Consider the following 21,491-nt stretch of genomic DNA (forward strand, 5'->3'; position numbering starts at 1 on the left):
CTGCCCCTGAACAAGGCAGTTAACAAACTGTTCCTAGGCTGTCCTTGTAAATAAGAATGTGTTCTTAACTGACTTGCCTAGTCAAATAAAGGTTAACTAAAAATAAAAGTTGGCTAGCTAGCTACACAAATGAGAGAACACCTCACTCTGACCTTTTGACTCACCCCAGAATGCAAACACCCTTGTTAGGCTGTTTGCATGTTATTTAGCATGTTTGTGACTAACTTACTTTCATTGCCTACATTTACTGACACCAGTCATATTCAGCAGGTGTTGCATTGGTAAATTCATCAGTTATTTTGCGCTCTGGTGAGAGTGCTCTGAAATCGAAGTAGATAGTCAAGAGTGAATTTGCAAAACGCAAGAGATATGCTAACTGGATAACAGTCGTTCAATTTCAGAATAGCTAAACGATTAACATGTCTTGCTAGCTAACCAAATGACACCTGCATCCCCATCTCTGTAGCCACCGGAAAATTCAGTCACTCACCCACTCCTCCGATGACATCCTCCTAGCAGCTAGCTATCTAGCTAAGTTCAGTCTCTGTGTTTTAGCTTGCTACATAAATAGATACGTTAGCCTATCAGCCACATTTTAACTGACTTGTGACCACTGGCCTTGGCCTTGCTAGTTTGATTGTATTGACATTCCCAGCCTTAGTTACATTTGTCAAATTCTGTCCAAAATATTGAGTCTTTGAAAGTGAAACAGTATATATCGAATGGAGGCAGGAACAATGTTCCAGGGCAGCTGTAATTTACATTGTGATAGCAATATGTTTTGGCCGACCAAAAACAATGCCTTCATGTGTGTCATGGAATGTTGAGTCAAATATAACCTATTTTTAAAACCTGGTTTCTGAGCATAAACTGAGAATTTGATATTTTTGACTGCAAAGTAGTTAAAACGCTGTCAGTTCCACTTTAAACAGTCCAAGGGACACTCACCAAAAATGTGTTGTTCCTTGACCCAAGTAACAAAACTGCAAAAGGTCAACAACATCACCGAGATAATGTTATGAATTTATACAACGGGTGGGTCTAATCCTGAATGCTGATTGGTTAAAAGCGCATTCCAGCCGCTTTTACTGAGAATTTGTCTATTTCACAAATTACCACCGGCTAAATCTATCACGTTAAAATGCCTTTTTATGCTCTTAAATCTGTGAAGAAGGGCAAAGCACCTGGAACAGATAGTCTTTCTGTGGAATTTCATTTACACTTTTGGGAACATTTAGAGGGACCCATATTCAACATGTTCCAATAATGCCTTGCTAAGGGTGAGCTGATTACTATCATTATCCTGTTAGGGCTAGGGGGCAGTATTTGCACGGCTGGATAAAAAAAATGTACCCGATTTAATCTGGTTACTAATCCTACCCAGTAACTAGAATATGCATCTACTTATTATATATGGATAGAAAACACTCTAAAGTTTCTAAAACTGTTTGAATGGTGTCTGTGAGTATAACAGAACTCATTTGGCAGGCAAAACCCTGAGACATATTCTGACAGGAAGTGGATACCTGATGTGTTGTATTACCTTTAAACCTATGCCATTGAAAAACACAGGGGCTGAGGAATATTTTGGCACTTCCTATTGCTTCCACTAGATGTCACCAGCCTTTACAAAGTGTTTTGAGTCTTCTGGAGGGAGATCTGACCGAACAAGAGCCATGGAACGATGATGGCCCATTAGACACCTGGCGCGCGAGTTCATGTTGGGTACCCTCGTTCCAATACGGTATAAAAGAGAATGCATTCGTCCACCTTGAATATTATTCATGTTCTGGTTAAAAAAGGCCCTAATGATTTATGCTATACAACGTTTGACATGTTTGAACGAACGTAAATATATTTTTTCCCCTCGTTCATGACGAGAAGTCCGGCTGGCTTAGGTCATGTGCTAACAAGACGGAGATTTTTGGACATAAATGATGAGCTTTTTTGAACAAAACTACATTCGTTATGGACCTGTGATACCTGGAAGTGACATCTGATGAAGAGAATCAAAGGTAATGGATTATTTACATAGTATTTTCGATTTTAGATCTCCCCAACATGACGTCTAGTCTGTATCGCAACGCGTATTTTTCTGGGCGCAGTGCTCAGATTATTGCAAAGTGTGATTTCCCAGTAAGGTTATTTTTAAATCTGGCAAGTTGATTGCGTTCAAGAGATGTAAATCTATAATTCTTTAAATGACAATATAATATTTTACCAATGTTTTCTAATTTTAATTATTTAATTTGTGGTACTGACTTGACTGCCGGTTATTGGAGGGAAACGATTTCCTCAACATCAATGCCATAGTAAAACGTTGTTTTTGGATATAAATATGAACTTGATAGAACTAAAAATGCATGCATTGTCTAACATAATGTCCTAGGAGTGTCATCTGATGGAGATTGTAAAAGGTTAGTGCATCATTTTAGCTGGTTTTATGGTTTTGGTGACCCTGTCTTTGAATTGACAAAACATTACACACAACTCTTGTAAATGTACTGTCCTAACATACTCTAAATTTATGCTTTCGCCGTAAAACCTTTTTGAAATCGTAAAACGTGGTTAGATTAAGGAGATGTTTATCTTTCAAAGGGTGTAAAATAGTTGTATGTTTGAAAAATTTGAATTTTGACATTTATTTGGATTCAAATTTGCCGCTCTTGAAATGCACCTGCTGTTGATGGAGTGCACCACGGGTGGGACGCTTGCGTCCCACCTAGCCCATAGAGGTTAAACAAATCCAACAATACTTATATGTGACTTGTTTCAAGAAACTAGGCGTAAGTCCCGTGTCACTGCTAATAACATGTATTTGTTTTTAAATCAAAATGCGTTTTGGGACAGAAATGCCTTCTAGAACATGTGAACTTTCATGTGCCTTAAGTCTCCTCGCTGCCCGAATATACTCCAGGTTACGGTGGTCGGTCCAGATGAGAAAAGGGTGACGTGCCTCCTCAAGCCAATATCTCCACACCGTCAAAGCCCTGACCACGGCTAACAGCTCCCGGTCCCCGACATCATAGTTGCGCTCCGCCAGGCTCAGCTTCTTAGAAAAGAACGCACATGGGCGGAGCTTCGGAGGAACGCCCGAGCGCTGCGATAGCACAGCTCCTACTCCAGCCTCGGACGCGTCCACCTCCACTATGAATGGCAAAGAGGGGTCCGGATGCGCCAGGACAGGTGCATTGGTAAACAGAACCTTCAGACGATGGAAGGCTCTGTCCGCCTCTGCTGACCATCGTAGCCGCACCGGCCCCCCCTTCATCAGTGAGGTAATGGGAGCTGCCACCTGGCCAAAACCCCGGATAAACCTCCGATAATAATTAGCGAACCCCAAGAACCGCTGCACCTCCTTCACAGTGGTTGGGGTTGGCCAATTACGCACAGCCGTCACACGGTCACACTCCACCTCCACCCCCGAGGTGGAAATGCGATATCCTAGAAATGAGACGGCTCGTTTGAAGAACTCACATTTCTCAGCCTTGACGTATAGGTTATGCTCCAGCAGCCGCCCAAGCACTTTAGGCACCAGGGACACATGCTCGGCACGTGTGGCGGAGCAGATCAGGATGTCATCGATGTACACCACCACACCCTGCCCGAGCATGTCCCTAAGGACCTCGTCCACAAAGGATTGGAAGACAGTGGGAGCATTCTTTAACCCATGCGGCATGACGAGGTACTCATAATGGCCCGATGTGGTACTAAATGCGGTTTTCCACTCGTCTCCATCTCGGATACGCACCAGGTTATACGCACTCCTGAGATCCAATTTCGTGAAGAAGCGCGCCCCGTGAAATGACTTCACTGCCGTAGCAATGAGAGGTAGCGGGTAACTGAAACCCACTGTGATAGCATTTAGACCTCTATAGTCAATGCACGGGCGCAGACCTCCCTCCTTCTTCTTCACAAAAAAGAAGCTCGAGGAGATGGGGGACTTAGAGGGCCGAATGTATCCCTGTCTCAAGGACTCAGTGACGTATGTATCCATAGCCACTGTCTCCTCCTGAGATAGAGGATACACGTGACTCCTAGAAAGAACCGCGTCGGCCTGGAGGTTTATCGCACAATCCCCTCGTCGATGGGGGTAATAGAGTGGCTTTCATCTTACTGAAAGCGATAGCCAAATCGGCATACTCTGAGGGAATGTGCACGGTGGAGACTTGGTCTGGACTCTCCACCGTAGTCACACCGATGGAAACTCCTATGCACCTACCTGAGCACTCCCTCGACCACCCCGTCAGAGCCCTCTGCCCCCACGAAATCTGGGGGTTGTGTGTGGCTAGCCAGGGGATTCCCAGTACCACCGGAAACGCTGGGGAGTCAATGAGGAACAGGCTGATACGCTCCTCATGACCCCCCCACGTCTGCATAACCAGTGGCACGGTGACCTCCCCTACTTGGCCTGACCCTAGCGGTCGACTATCTAGGGCGTGCATGTGGAAGGGGTGGTCCAGCTGAACCAGGGGAATCCCTAACCTCTTAGCTAACCCACGGTCCATAAAACTCCCAGCTGCACCTGAATCGACTAGCGCCTTATACTGGAAGTGAGGGGAAAAAGTAGGAAAACAAATGTGGTCGACAGGGGGCTCTGGGTGTGGCTGGTGCGGACTCACCTGGGGGGTCGAAGTAGTGCTCTGCCTACACTCCGAACTCCCGGAGGGACCTCTCCAGCACCGGTCCACAGTGTGTCCTCTGCGCCCATATCGGGTGCAGGAGAGACCCCCCCTCCGGTCCTCCTCGATGAAGCCCCCCCAATCTCCATGGGCTGTGGAGCGGGAGGACTGGGAGGCGGAACGAACAGGCCCCGACTGGAACGTCCCCGGGCAGCCAGCAGGTTGTCCAATCTAATGGACAAATCCACCAGTTGGTCCAGAGGGGAGGTGTTGTCCCTACAAGCCAGCTCCCGGCGGACGTCCTCGCGAAGGCTGCACATATAGTGGTCTATCAGGGCCCGCTCGTTCCACCCCGATCCAGCGGCGAGAGTCCGGAATTCCAATGCGAAATCCTGAGCTCTCCTCGTCTCCTGTCTCAAAAGGAATAGTCGCTCACCCGCCGCCCTGCCCTCCGGGGGATGATCGAAAACCGGTGAACTCAGGGTAGTCACCCCGGGCCATCCCAGACCGCATTGGCCCATTCCAGGGCTCGACCCGTGAGACACGAGACGAGGACGCTCAGCCTCTCTTCGTCGGAGGGAGGGGGGCGGACGGTCGCCAGGTACAGTTCTAGTTGGAGCAGGAACCCCTTGCACCCAGCGGCCGTCCCATCGAACTCCCTGGGAGGTGAAATCCGGATCCCGCCGGCACCCGCTTCAGTGGGTGTGGGTAGGGGCGCAGGGTCCCACCGTCCTGAGTGGACAATAAACAATCCCGCACAAAACCCCAACTGAAAACACACACTAAATAAGCCCCCACTAATGACAGACACAAAACAGGTGCGGAACAGACAGACAAAACCAAAAGACACAGAAACAACTATCGGTGGCAGCTAATAGGCCGGCAACGACGACCGCCGAGCGCCGCCCGACCGAGGAGGGGCGGCACTTTCGTTGGATCCTGTGACAGTTACCTGTCTGGTTATTTTAATTTCATTACAGACTCTCATAGCCATCACACCAGAGCCAGTGTTGCCAATATCAGACCGCTGCACTATAGGAGCCTGGCTGGAAAAAGCTATTTCCTTAACACTTGTGCAGAGGAATGGAGTTGTGTACCAAAACAGATCAAAATCCATCCATAAGGTATTAAGTTATAAGGCAAACCTTAAGGAATGTTTTAAGACAGAACAGGCTAAGAGAAAGTATAATATTCTGAACAAAAATATAAACACAACATGTAAAGTCAAAGATCCCAGAAATGTTCCATACACACAAAAAGCTTATTTCTCTCAACATGTTGTGCACAAATTTATATGCATCCTTGTTAGTGAGCATTTCTCCTTTGACAAGATAATCCATCCACCTGACAGGTGTGGCATATCAAGAAGATGATTAAACAGCATGATCATTATACAGGTGTACATTCTGCTGGGGACAATAAAAGGCCACTCTAAAATGTGCAGATTTGTCACACAGCATAAAGCCACAGACGTCTTAAGTTTTGAGGGAGCATGCAATTGTCATGCTGACTGCAGGAATGTCCAACAGTGCTGTGGCCAGATAATTTAATGTAAACTTCTCAACCATAAGCCACCTCCAATGTCATTTTAGAGAATTTGGCAGGACATCCAACAGGTCTCACAACTGTAGAACATGTCTGACCACCCCTGCACAGGAGCTCCACATCCGGCTTCTTCACCTGCTGGATCATCTCAGACCAGCCACCCGGACAGCTGATGAAACTGTGGGTTTGCACAACCAAAGAATTTGTGCTCAAACTGTCAGAAACCGCGTCAGGGGAGCTCATCTGCGTGCTCGTCGACCTCGCCGGTATTTTGACCTGACTGCAGTTCGGCATTGTAACTTACTTCAGTGGACAAATGCTCACCTTTGATGGCCACTGGCAGCTGGAGAAATGTGCTCTTCACAGATGAATCCTGGTTTCAACTGTACCGGGCAGATGGCAGACAGCGTGTTTGGTGTCGTATTGGTAAGTGGTTTGTTGATGTCAACGTTGTGAACAGAGTGTCCCACGGTGGCAGGGGGGTTATGGTATGGGCAGGCATAAACTACAATGAACACAATTGCATTTTATCAATGGTAATTTGAATGCATAGAGATACCTTGACAAGATCCTGAGGCCCCTTGTCGTGCCATTCATCCGCCGCCATCACCTCATGTTTCAGCATTATTATGCACGGCCCCATGTCGCAAGGATCTGTACACAATTCCAGGAAGCTGTGCATGTCTCAATTCTTCCATGGCCTGCACACTCACCAGATATGTCAATCAGTGAGCATGTTTTGGGATGCTTTGCATCAACAGAATTCCACATGCCACAATCAACAGCCTGACCAACTCTAGGCGAAGGAGATGTGTGAGGCAAATGATGGTTACACCAGATACGGACTAGTTGTCTGATCCACACCCATACCTTTTTTAAAGTTATCTTTGACCAACAGATGCATATCTGTATTTGCAGTCATGTTGAATCCATAGATAAGGGCCTGATGAATGAATTTACATTGACTGGTTTCCTTATAAGAACTGTAACTCAGTAATATCTTTTAAATTGTTGCATGTTGAGTTGATATTTTTTGTTCAATGTAGTATTAATGAAACTATTTGTTTTCATATTATAATTTTGTGTACGTATTTGGTTTTTATGTATTTTCAATTTTAACTTGTCATCTTCAATCATTTTAAATGGATTTTATACATCTGTGGTTGTATTGTGTTTTTACATTGTTAAATCTAATCCTCAAGCGGGTCACGGAACACACCTTCCACGTTGTTCATTATTTTCCATTGAACCCATAGCCCCTGGTTGATTATCCCTCACATAACATTGATTAGATGGTATGACTTGAAATGAAGGATTTTCCCTTTTGCCTTGACATTGGCAGGATGTTTTTACACAAGGAAGTGAATCCTCCATATTACCTTTTTAAAAGGGTATTTTTCTGTGTTTTCTTACAGTTTACAGTATATGTATTGTGGTTAGGGGTTGTTTCTGGACAGGAATGCCAGGTCCACTTTGACATTATGCTGAAGTTTTTCTTAATGGAAATTCAGTCCACCACTGTGTCTTGTCTGATGTACAAATCTATAGATGGAATCCATTTAACATTCCCTATTTCTCCACTAAACCACTGGTTTGTTACTCATACACCGCATATCGTTGTAACAGGGGAGATGTTGTTTTTAGTTAGGCTATAGAAAATATAACAAGTAGTGAAATAACACAAACATTCTGAAAGCGGTTAAATATTTATTTCAAGAAAAATACACATAATCGTATTTAAAAAAAAAACATTTTAGATTTTTCCCAGTAATCAACATACACAATAGATAATCTACAGAATACAGGATGAATGAGGTTATAAAATATATATATTTTCCTATAAATGAAGAATGTTATTATCCCTAAACTACAACAGTGACTGATATATATAGTACATTAAAAATAGTAGTTTTATGTTGGTGTATATATTTCATGAAAATAAAGGAGAGCCGCACACTCTAGGAGCTCAGATGCAAAAATGTAATATCGAACCTTTCGACAGCCAAGCTGTCTTCATCAGGGTATAAAACAAAGTGTATGTATTTCACCAACAGAAAATGAATGGCGCCAGACATCTGTATACCCAATGTAACATTTTATGCCTTTCCCTAACCTTAACCCAAACCTCAGTGAAGCAATACTTGAAATTAACCTAACATTCACCATAATCAATAAAGTTTTTTTTTCGGCCGGTTGAATATCCAATTCCTAGTCCTATACATTGGGACGAATTTCAGCATAGTTTTTAATGACAGAAGAGAAGCGAATGACTTTGACCTCATTGGTTTTGGTCTTCTTGTCATCCCACTGGTACTCTGGAGACAACAGCTTGCTGGGCTTGTTGTAAAGCAGGTACCTGTTGAGGTGACTCTCCTCCTGCCAGGCAGCCTCGATGGAATTCCTCGCGTCCTCTTCAAGCTGGTTCCGACAAACCTTTGTTAGTGTGTACACATCCTCCACGGACCCTCCGAACACAGCCCCGGCGTAGTAGTAGTCTCCCTCATCCATGGGGATGTAGGCTGTCGAGGCTGGGCGCCGTTCATATGTGAAGAGGTCACGGGTCGCCTGGTAAAACCATGGGTGAATCACAGCAACCAGCCTGCCCAGAGACTCGGCCCCCCAGCGAGCGTGGAACTTGCTGTCCACGTCCAGACAGAAGATGTAGTCGGCCTCCCTGCTGATCTGACGTTCTATGGCTGTCTGAATGATCTCCATCCTCCGGGCTGATATCTCCTGCCAGCGGTTTGAACCTGGGACCTGGATCACACTCAAATGTCTCCCCTGGGACAGGTTCACTGATGGAACATCATCGGGACGATCAGTGAAAACGTAGTAGCGCACGTTGAAGTCGACCATGAAGTGCTTCTCTGCTGTCTCCAGGAAATCTTGGAGAAAGCGGACGTATCTGTCAGAATTTAAAGACACACAGGTAACTGACAAAATATAGGAAACATCAACATAAAGGGTACTTAATAGAGAGTTGGGCCACCACCAGCATCCTTGGGCCACCACGAGCCACCTTTGGCCACCACCAGCCACATTGGGCCACCACCAGCCACCTTGGTCCACCACCAGCCACCTTGGTCCACCACCAGCCACCAGAACAGCTCTAATGCACCTTGGCAAAGATTCTACAAGTGTCTGAAACTCTATCGGAGGGATAATTTGGTGTTTTGTTGATGGTGGTGGAAACACTATCTCAGGCTCATTTGGATTGAGATCTGGTGACTGGCATAGGGTTTACATCGTTTTCATGCTCATCAAACCATTAGGTGACCACTTGTGCCCTGTAAATGGGGGCATTGTTGATCTGGGGGCATAGCCATGGTAGCAAAAAGAATGAATGAAATAATGGTCAGCCCAGACTTTTTATACATGACCGTTAGCATAATGGGATGTTCATTGCTTAATTAACTCAGAAACCACACCTGTGTGGAAGCACCTACATTCAATATACTTTGTATCCCTCATTTACTAGTGTTTTCCACTATTTTGTCAGTTACCTGTACATAACATAAGGGTTTAAGGTGCCTTGCTCAAGTGCACAATGGCAGTATCAGGCTCCTGCGATTCTGATGCCAGAAACCCTCTGTAAAAGTATGGTCATTTTCATTGGACTGTATAGGACATACTCAACTGTTTCTGACCAGAAATTACAGTCTACCAAGAAATAAACAAAGTAGTACAGTTATTCAAATATTAGCCAAGCTGTGAATCATGACATCATGATATTGTATTACCTGCCATGTGACATTAGCTGGTTATGTCCTCATACACTGAGTGTTTTTTTGTTGTCTTGCCCATTCACCATCGGAATGGCACACATACACAATCCATGTCTCAATTGTGTCGAGGCTTAACAATCCTTCTTTAACCTGTCTCCTCCCCTTCGTCTACACTGATTGAAGTGGATTTAACAAGTGACATCAATAAGGGATCATAGCTTTCACCTGGATTCACCTAGTCAGTCTGTTATGGAGAAAGCACGTGTTCATAATGTTTGTACACTCTGTGTAGTTTCAGTGTTGTAAAAATATTGATCGTTTAATTTCCCTTTTGAATATTTGGGAAAAGTTGTAGGCTACTCACTTTCCAACGGCAAACACTGTTGTTGCTATGGTGAGGTTCATGGACTTGTAGATTATGTCGACGAGGTCAGGGTCAAAGGTTCCTTCCCAGACGATGGGTGCCAACCATGGGGTGACTGCCACCACATCAGTACGACTAAAGAAACAGAACAAGATCAAGCCTGACTGTGTGGTACTGATTATGATCTCAATGTTTACAGATATTCAGATCAAGCCTGACTGTGTGGTACTGATTATGATCTCAATGTTTACAGATATACAGATCAAACCTGACTCTGTGGTACTGATCATGATCTCAATGTTTACAGATATTCAGATCAAGCCTGACTGTGTGGTACTGATTATGATCTCAATGTTTACAGATATTCAGATCAAACCTGACTCTGTGGTACTGATTATGATCTCAATGTTTACAGATATACAGATCAAGCCTGACTGTGTTGTACTGATTATGATCTCAATGTTTACAGATATACAGATCAAACCTGACTGTGTTGTACTGATTATGATCTCAATGTTTACAGATATACAGATCAAGCCTGACTGTGTGGTACTGATTATGATCTCAATGTTTACAGATATTCAGATCAAGCCTGACTGTGTGGTATTGATTATGATCTCAATGTTTACAAATATACAGATCAAGCCTGACTGTGTTGTACTGATTATGATCTCAATGTTTACAGATATTCAGATCAAGCCTGACTGTGTGGTACTGATTATGATCTCAATGTTTACAGATATACAGATCAAGCCTCACTGTGTGGTACTGATTATGATCTCAATGTTTACAGATATTCAGATCAAGCCTGACTGTGTGGTACTGATTATGATCTCAATGTTTACAGATATACAGATCAAGCTGGAATGTGTTGTACTGATTATGATCTCAATGTTTACAGATATACAGATCAAGCTGGAATGTGTGGTACTGATTATGATCTCAATGTTTACAGATATACAGATCAAACCTGACTCTGTGGTACTGATCATGATCTCAATGTTTACAGATATACAGATCAAGCTGGAATGTGTTGTACTGATTATTATCTCAATTGTTTTTCAAATAAAGGTCCTTGAAAAGATGTGTGGTATACTAGGCTACACGCTGATGTGGAAGTTAACAATGATAAGTAACTAACATAAGATAACAACACTACTCACCCCACCAAGACACTGGGCTGCTTGTACAATAGCCTGGGAGAACAAAACGTAATTCATTAGTTAATGAAGATATGGGCTGATGTTATTGCTCTCTCAAAAAAAGGTGCTAGTACCAAAAAGGGGTTTTAACTTCACTATAAGGGAAACCTTTTTTGGGCTGTGGAGAACCTTTTTATATCTTTTCTTTGGATAATAATTCATAAAAAAATTGAATAATAGGATAGTAGTTCATTTTTTTTATTTTGTTTTGTTTCACCTTTATTTAACCAGGTAGGCAAGTTCAGAACAAGTTCTCATTTACAATTGCGATCTGGCCAAGATAAAGAAAAGCAGTTTGACAACATACAACAACACAGAGTTACACATGGAGTAAAACAAACATACAGTCAATGATAGAGTAGAAAAATAAGTCTATGTACAATGTGAGCAAATGAGGTGAGTATCCTCTTGAGCATCTGATCCCGTTAGCGGGATCAAAATCCAGCGAAAAATCATATCGCCAATTAGCATTAAAAAATTATCATAATTTTTTACAAAAATAAAAAATATATATATTTTTTTTTTATAGATACACCTCTCCTGAATCGACCCACGTCGTCCGATTTCAAAAAGGTTTTACAGGAAAAGCAAATCATTAGATTATATTAGATGAGTCCATCGTAAAAAGCAGCTTCATAGCCATTTTCCGACCAACCACTTCCATCACATATAATCAATAAACAGCTAAATGTAGCACTAACCTTTTACAAACTTCATCAGATGGCACCCCTAGGACATCATGTTATACAATGCATGCATTCTTTTGTTCAATAAAGGTCATATTTATATATAAAAACAGCATTTTACATCTCTGTCTGACGTTGACTACCTAATTTCCCCTCAAAAGCGTCCCGGTAAACAATGCTACGTTTCAATAAATTGCTATACTATAACGATTTTTTAAATGTATATTGTCAATCTAACATTTATAGATGAATATCTCTTGAGAACACCCGTCATACCAGATTTTAAATTAACTTTACTGGGTAATCACACTTTGCGATAAAAGGAGATGCGATACTTAGAAAATCAGCTAATATACAGTGCTCGGCGCCATCTTGGACGCAACAGTATGAACCATCTCATCTTCTATAATATTGTCAATAATCGCCTACCTTTAGTTGTCTTCATCAGAAAGCATCCCAGGTCCACAACAGATGTATTTTCGGTCAAAAAGTCCATACTTCACGTTCCATTAGCCTGATGTTGGTAGCGCGTCCTATGGCTCTCTCCAAGCGCAGCTCTGAAGTTCATAATGAAAGCAATCCTCGCGCATGTAGGTTCGTTCAAACATGTCAAACGTTGTATAAAATAAATATTCAGGGCCTCTAACACCAAGAGAGCCAATAAGATTCGAGGGGGATGATGTCATGGCCTTTAAAACCGTTTCCAAAGGTGGGGGCAGACATGGCCGCCGGCGTCATAATGGTGATGGCCCATCCCCTGTGACCAATTTCAAACTCCTGTCATTCACTGAGTTTTGACTCTATAAGGCTCAAACCACTGTGAAAGGACTGGCGACATCTAGTGGAAGCAATAGGAAGTGCCAAAATATTCCTAAACCCCTGTGTTTTTCAATGGGATAGGTTTAAAGTCAATACAACACATCAGGTATCCACTTCCTGTCAGAAAATGTCTCAGGGTTTTGCCTGCCAAATGAGTTCTGTTATACTCACAGACACCATTCAAACAGTTTTAGAAACTTTAGAGTGTTTTCTATCCATATATAATAAGTATATGCATGCCCTATCTTCTGAGTTTGATTAGTAGGCCGTTGAAAATGGGAACGATTTTTTTTCAAAATGCGCTGTGGCGCCCCCTATCCTAGGGTATCCTCAAGAGGATAAGGGAGGTAAAGGCAAAAAAAAGACCATGGTGACAAAGTAAATACAATATAGCAAGTAAAACACTGGAATGGTAGATTTGTAGTAGAAGAAAGTGCAAAGTAGAAATAGAAATAATGGTGTGCAAAGGAGCAAAATAAAATAAATAAAATAAATAAATACAGTAGGGGCTGAGGTAGTAGTTTGGGCTAAATTATAGATGGGCTATGTACAGGTTCAGTGATCTGTGAGCTGCTCTGACAGCTGGTGCTTAAAGCCAGTGAGGGAGATAAGTGTTTCCAGTTTCAGAGATTTTTGTAGTTCGTTCCAGTCAACCCAGTCTAATCTAGGTTGCTTTTAAAAAAAATTTATAAGGGTGGTTGCGATAATAACATTTGTATAATTTCCGTGTAGTTTTTTAATCCACGTGGTTTCACCCTTGGACGTAAACATGAAGTTTGTGGAGAACTGATTTGGGGGGTTGGTAATTAGGTAGTGGTGTGTTCTCTAGAGTCTGTGAGATTTAGTTACGTTAAGACTCTTTAAGTTAGAGTGATTGAGGTTTGTATATTGTTTTGTGTTTTCAGTGTTCTATATTAAAAGTTAACATGAGCACTCAACCCGCTGCGCCTTGGTCCCTTTCATACGATATATTATTGAATACACAAGAATGGTGTATAATAAAAGACAAGTTTACAGTTCTTATCTAAACATAAGAGAACAGACATTAACCAAAAGACCCAGAGTTCTGGGCACAAAACAAATAATACAAAACAAGACATACAAAACAAGGACAGGTAGAAAAAAAAATAATAATAATAAAAAAAATGAAAAAAGGGTCGATGTAGCCCCCCCACTTATACCCCACTTTATCCCCCCTTATTCCACCCTATTCCCCTCCCAACTGCTCGGGTGGCGGGGCCAGCACACGCTGCCCAAAGGTAGATTACCGTATGACAATTAAGAGTGCGTTAAGTGCAAATTCACAGAGCCGCCTGGTCCAAGTAAGAGAGGAAAGGCTGCCAGATTTGATCAAATGTTGATAATTTATTGTTCAAAATCTATCTAATTCTTTCTAAGTGTACAGTGTTTGCCAATTCGCTGAGCCATAATTTGGTAGAGGGCGCTTCCCTCTTTTTCCAAAACAACAAGATTAATTTTTTTGCCGAAATGAGACTGTAAGAGATGAGTTGTTTTTGGGAGTTGGTTAATCCGTTTAGGGAATCGGACACTCCCAGGATTATCAGAAGCGGGTCTGGGTCTATTGAAGTCTCCAGAACTTCAGAGAGGACCCCAAAAATTCCACACCAATACCCATACAAGTTAGAGCATAGGGCAAAGCAGTGGAGTAGTGTACCCTGCTCAGCCTGACATTTATCACACATAGGGGATGTACCAGGAAATATCCTATGCAGTTTGGTTTTGGAATAGTGTAATCTGTGTAATACCTTGAATTGTATGAGACGATGTCTGGAGTTAATGGAGCAGGTGTGGATATACACCAAGCTATCTTCCCAGTCTGCCACCGAAATGTCAGTACCTAGTTCTTCCTCCCATTTCGCCTTAATGGCATCAGTAGAGGGTGCGCTAACAGATTGAAAAGCATTATATATACGAGATATCAGTTTGTCTGAGGTGGGGCATATTTGTATGCATCCGTCAAACGTGGAAGGTTTAGCATTCCCAAATGTTGGGAGGTATTTTCTAACATAGTCTCTAATCTGTAGGTATCTGAAAAAGTTACTTCTGGGAAGATTATAAGTTTCCCTCAGCGATTCAAAGGAAGCAAAGGTTCACCCTATATATAAATCCCCTATGGTACTTATCCCCAACTCTCCCCACCGCTCAAAGGTGTTATCAAGGTTAGAGGGGGCAAAGGAGGGATTCCTGGCAACAGGAAGCATGAACGATATTGGTCTAAGATCAAAGTGGACTTTAATTTGCTTCCAGATTCGGACTGTGCTATGTATAATAGGATTGTTACGGTAAAGTGACATCTCCAGATTGACAGGTGACAAAATCACAGCACCAATAGAGAAGGGGTGGCACTCCTCTCGCTCCATACTAAGCCAGCTGGATGGCGGGAGTGCGTCATCCAGCAGAAACGTAACAGCGCGGAGGTTGGCGGCCCAGTAGTAAAATATAAAGTTTGGGAGAGACAATCCTCCTTCCATCTTGGATTTACAGAGGTGTTTTTTACCTATCCTGTGTGTTTTATAATCCCAGATGAAAGGATTGATAATAGAGTCCAGTTGTTTATGAAAGGATTTAGGTATGAATATTGGGATGTTCTGGTATAGGTAGAGCAGTTGTGGGAGGAAGACCATTTTAATGGCATTAATTCTTCCGAGCAGAGAAATTGGGAGAGTTCTCCAAAATTGTATGTTTGCCTTAAGTTTTTGCATCAGGGAGGGGAAATTCTCTTTAAATAGTAAGGAGTATTGTTTGGTAACTACAATTCCAAGGTAGGTAAATTTATCTGAAGATAGCTTAACTGGAAGATGTTCTAGCCAGGAGGTGTTTTGCAACCGAATGGGCATTAATTCACTCTTGTTCCAATTTATTCTGTATCCCGAGAAGGTACCAAACAAATTAATCACCTCTAGAATAGCTGGAATACTATCTTGGGGTTCTGTTACATAGAGGAGAATGTCATCTGCGTATAGGGAAATCTTATTTAGAGTATGTTTAGTATTATAGCCGTGTATTGCTGCATGAGATCTGATCGCTTGAGCGAGAGGTTCAATAATTAGGGCGAAGAGCATAGGCGACAGCGCACAACCCTGCCTTGTCCCTCTGTGAAGGTTAAATCGGGGCGACAATGATTGGTTAGTGAGTATTCTCGAACAGGGGTTCCTATATAAAAGCTGGATCCACTTTATGAACCCATCTCCAATATTACATTTCTGTAGGACCTTGAATAGATAGGGCCACTCAACTTGGTCAAAGGCCTTTTCAGCGTCAAGAGATATAACGGCTAGGTCCACGTTAGGTAACCTCTGAGAATACATAATGTTGAATAGGCGCCTGAGATTGAAGAATGAGTTTCTGTTAGGGATAAAGCCGGTCTGGTCTGAATGGACCAATTTGCCAATTAAGGTGCTCAGCCTGTTAGCCAAAGTTTTTGCTAAAATCTTTTGGTCTGTATTAAGGAGGGATATTGGTCTGTATGACCCTACCTCTTCCGGATCCTTACCCTTCTTATGTATAACTGTGATAAACGCCTCATCCAAAGTGGATGGGAGCACTCCATCCTCGTTGGCCTGAACCAACATTTTGTGTAGGTAGGGAGAGAGCATGTTGCTGAATGTTTTGTAGAATTCACTCGGGTATCCATCTGGGCCCGGGGTCTTGCCACTCTTTAGAGATTTTATTGTTTCTGTAATTTCTTCAAGAGATATTTCCTTATTCAGGAAGTTAGAGTCTTCCTGGTTCAGGGCAGGAAGATTACAGTTCTCCAAAAAGTTTTGCATAATTAAGGGGTTAGGATCCGCCTTAGATGTATATAAAGTCTCATAAAACTGACGGAATCTGTCATTTATGTCTTTGGGGGAAGAGAGTAATTCCCCAGATGCAGATTTAACTTTGTGAATCATACGGTCACTCACATTCTTACGAAGTTGTCTGGCGAGTAGTTTGTGTGGTTTGTCACCAAACTCAAAATATTTTTGCTTGGCATAGAGAAAAGATTTAGCAATTTTAGCAGAGAGGATCTGATTGTATTTAAATTTTAAAGACATAATTTTTTTTATGTTTCTCCCTAGATGGGTGTCTAGCATTCTCCCTATCCAGTAAGTGAATTTGTCCCTCCAGTTCTACCAATTCTCTTCTGTTTTGCCTACTCCTGGCAGTCTGAAAGGAGATGATACAGCCTCTCAAATAAGCCTTCAGTGTTTCCCACAATAATGCTGGGGAAGTCTCTGTGTTGTCGTTGGTATCAAAGAAAAATGTAATTTGATCTTTAAGATGTTCACAGAATGTTTGTTCTGTGAGGAGCTGAGGATTCAACCTCCAGACCCTCTCGTTTGGTACGATGTCACCCAATCTCAGGGAGAAGGTGAGTGGACTGTGGTCAGAGATTATAATATCATGATACCTCACATTACAGGTATAGGGGAGTAGTTTAGCATCAACCAAAAAGTAGTCAATTCGAGTATAAACATTGTGAACATGAGAGTAAAAGGAGTATTCCCTACCCGTAGGGTTAGAGATCCTCCATATATCAAATAAGTTCGCATTTTTTATGTAGGTATTGAAGAATTCGCTTGAATAGGAGGTAGGGGTTCGCCGGGTAGAGGATCTATCCAAATATTGGTCTAGTACACAGTTGAGGTCTCCTCCAATGACCAGGTTAGTATGGGAGATATCTGGAATCAGGGCAAGGACTCTTTTGAAAAAAGAGGGGTTATCAATGTTTGGCCCATAGATATTAAGTAGAGTTACAGAAGTAGAGTGGATCTCTCCTATTACGATCACATAACGACCCTCTTTGTCCACAATAGTGGTTTTATGTTGAAAGGGAATTCCTTTCCATACCAGAATCGCTGTGCCTCTCGTTTTGGCAGAGAAGTTAGAGTGATACACTTGCCCCACCCACTTACATTTAAGTCTGTTATGAGAATTGTTTTTCAGATGGGTTTCTTGCAAAAATATTTCTTGCAAAAATATAATATCAGACGAGAGTTGATAGACAACCCTTGTGTTGTCCAGGGTTTGTCTCCTCCTTTTCTGAGGAGCAGCTTTAACTGCTATGAGATGTACAGACGTCTGCCTTCCCTAAAGCTGCTATAAAGCTATAAAAGCTGCTTTCACTCACTCCTCTCTACATTCTCCTCTTCTGTCTCTGCTGCTAAAGCCACTTTCTACCACTCTAAATTCCAAGCATCTGCCTCTAACCCTAGGAAGCTCTTTGCTACCTTCTCCTCCCTCCTGAATCCTCCTCCCCCTCCCCGCGGATGACTTCGTCAACCATTTTGAAAAGAAGGTTGACGATATCCGATCCTCGTTTGCTAAGTCAAACGACACCGCTGGTCCTGCTCACACTGCCCTACCCTGTGCTTTGACCTCTTTTGCCCCTCTCTCTCCAGATGAAATCTCGCGTCTTGTGACGGCCGGCCGCCCAACAACCTGCCCACTTGACCCTATCCCCTCCTCTCTTCTCCAGACCATTTCCGGAGACCTTCTCCCCTTCCTCACCTCGCTCATCAACTCATCCTTGACCGCTGGCTACGTCCCTTCCGTCTTCAAGAGAGCGAGAGTTGCACCCCTTCTGAAAAAACCTACACTCGATCCCTCCGATGTCAACAACTACAGACCAGTATCCCTTCTTTCTTTTCTCTCAAACTCTTGAACGTGCCGTCCTTGGCCAGCTCTCCTGCAATCTCTCTCAGAATTACCTTCTTGATCCTAATCAGTCAGGTTTCAAGACTGGGCATTCAACTGAGACTGCTCTTCTCTGTGTCACGGAGGCTCTCCGCACTGCTAAAGCTAACTCTCTCTCCTCTGCTCTCATCCTTCTAGACCTATCTGCTGCCTTTGATACTGTGAACCATCAGATCCTCCTCTCCACCCTCTCCGAGTTGGGCATCTCCGGCGCGGCCCACGCTTGGATTGCGTCCTACCTGACAGGTCGCTCCTACCAGGTGGCGTGGCGAGAATCTGTCTCCGCACCATGCGCTCTCACCACTGGTGTCCCCCAGGGCTCTGTTCTAGGCCCTCTCCTATTCTCGCTATACACCAAGTCACTTGGCTCTGTCATATCCTAACATGGTCTCTCCTATCATTGCTATGCAGATGACACACAATTAATCTTCTCCTTTCCCCCTTCTGATAACCAGGCGGCGAATCGCATCTCTGCATGTCTGTCAGACATATCAGTGTGGATGACGGATCACCACCTCAAGCTGAACCTCGGCAAGACGGAGCTGCTCTTCCTCCCGGGGAAGGACTGCCCGTTCCATGATCTCGCCATCATGGTTGACAACTCCCTTGTGTCCTCCTCCCAGAGTGCTAAGAACCTTGGCGTGATCCTGGACAACACCCTGTCGTTCTCCACTAACATCAAGGCGGTGATCCGATCCTGTAGGTTCATGCTCTACAACATTCGCAGAGTACGACCCTGCCTCACACAGGAAGCGGCGCAGGTCCTAATCCAGGCACTTGTCATCTCCCGTCTGGATTACTGCAACTCGCTGTTGGCTGGGCTCCCTGCCTGTGCCATTAAACCCCTACAACTCATCCAGAACGCTGCAGCCCGTCGTGTTCAACCTTCCCAAGTTCTCTCACGTCACCCCGCTCCTCCGCTCTCTCCACTGGCTTCCAGTTGAAGCTCGCATCCGCTACAAGACCATGGTGATTGCCTACGGAGCTGTGAAGGGAACGGCACCTCCATACCTTCAGGCTCTGATCAGGCCCTACACCCAAACAAGGGCACTGCGTTCATCCACCACTGGCCTGCTGGCCCCCCACCTCTGAGGAAGCACAGTTCCCGCTCAACCCAGTCAAAACTGTTCGCTGCTCTGGCACCCCAATGGTGGAACAAGCTCCCTCACGACGCCAGGACAGCGGAGTCAATCACCACCTTCCGGAGACACCTGAAACCCCACCTCTTTAAGGAATACCTGGGATAGGATAAAGTAACCCTTCTAACCCCCCCCCCAACAAAAAGATATAGATGTACTATTGTAAAGTGGTTGTTCCACTGGATATCATAAGGTGAATGCACCATTTTGTAAGTCGCTCTGGATAAGAGCGTCTGCTAAATGACTTAAATGTAAATGTAATGTAAATGAGAGTGCTTTCAAGTGGGCTAGGACCTTGCCTCTCTTAATTGGTTCATTTAAACCCTTGACATTCCAGGAAGTGAATGTAAGCCCCGCCCTCCTCTCATTTGTAGTTCCTATGGTGGCCTGCATAGCATGTAAGTTACTAAAAAGGTAAGAAAGTGCACCAAACTATCACGATCAGCATATGTAGCACCTACACCCGAGCAGTATCCAACCCACCCCTCCCCCCTGCAAGCACCTTTACTCTCCACCCTATTCCCCTACTTACCCCAACATTTACCCCTCCCATCAACCCACATTTAACAGGCATACACAAAAAGGAGAGAAAAAAAACATGAAAATAAAAATAATAAACACATTGTCTGGCCGATGCCAAAAAAGCACGGCGCGACCTCGAACAAGAGGTAAAACAAAAATAATATCCCAACTGTACGTTCACCTCTCATTATCCTAGAACTTCTACTAACATCTGAACTGAGGAGGCTCCCGTGATTAAAGTGTTCAATTAGCATCTATTAAACCTAAACAGAATAAGTTGCAACTTAAACATATTGTGCACTTAAGCTTCATCTTGGGTCAATCCCTGAGATAAGCAAGATATAGCATCACAAGATTACATTGCTAAGCAATGCCGGTCTAAACATAAACCATCCGCAACCGAGATAGACAGCAGTACAATTACATATTGTGGGTTAGGAGATGGGAACAAGGATTTCGATAAATTGAACGTACCCCCCAATAAATTTTTTTTTAAAAAAATAATAATAATAAATACATTTTTTCCCCCTTCTAAAAAAACAATAGTGATATATATATACACATACACATACATACACATACACATATATATACACATACATACATACATACATACATACATACATACATACACACATACATACATACATACCTATATACACACACACATACACATACATCCATCCATACACATACCCACTTGTACATATACATACATACATACATACATACACACACGTGCCCATATATACACACACACACACGTGCATACCTACCTACACACACCCATGCGCAAGTATATACACGCATACCCACATACGTACACACGTGCATACATACACACACACATACACTTATGCACATACACCCAAAAATATATACTTATAGAAATAAATATTTAAAAAAATATATATATACACAGGTACACACACACACACACACACACACACACACGTCTACATACACACCCCAGAATAGTAATCTACACTAATTTAAAATATACACATACCTAATACTAAAAAGCTAAGAGAAAATAATAATAAAGTACACATAGTAATTACATGTACGCACACCTACACAGACACAAGCCCCACGGAGGTCTGGTGGGAATCTAATCGTGAGAGCGGACCAGGCTATGACAAAGGCAGAACAGCACAAACCATCAAC

The 21,491-nt window shown here is 43.2% G+C and overlaps 1 protein-coding gene across 1 annotated transcript; it reads right to left on the minus strand.

Annotated features, from left to right (window-relative positions):
- Positions 1 to 7,861: 7,861 nt before the first annotated feature.
- LOC145877242 (globoside alpha-1,3-N-acetylgalactosaminyltransferase 1-like) lies at positions 7,862 to 10,546 on the minus strand. The gene is made up of 3 exons (XM_082972536.1): positions 10,530 to 10,546; positions 10,257 to 10,391; positions 7,862 to 9,072 (listed from the first exon to the last, which is right to left on the minus strand). The coding sequence occupies exons 1-3, from the start codon at positions 10,544 to 10,546 to the stop codon at positions 8,382 to 8,384; spliced, it is 843 nt and encodes a 280-aa protein (XP_082828662.1). The 3' UTR covers positions 7,862 to 8,381.
- Positions 10,547 to 21,491: the final 10,945 nt, after the last annotated feature.

The sequence above is a fragment of the Salmo salar genome, unplaced genomic scaffold (genome assembly GCF_965601325.2).
Source record: "Salmo salar unplaced genomic scaffold, fSalSal1 ptg000742l, whole genome shotgun sequence".
Taxonomy (NCBI): Eukaryota; Metazoa; Chordata; class Actinopteri; order Salmoniformes; family Salmonidae; genus Salmo; species Salmo salar.

Excerpts from the sequence above, each read along its gene's own strand:
- LOC145877242 (XM_082972536.1), bottom strand. Across the intron at positions 9,073-10,256 it reads ACAGTGTTTGCCGTTGGAAA|ATACGTCCGCTTTCTCCAAG; the intron begins GTGAGTAGCCTA and ends AAATTCTGACAG.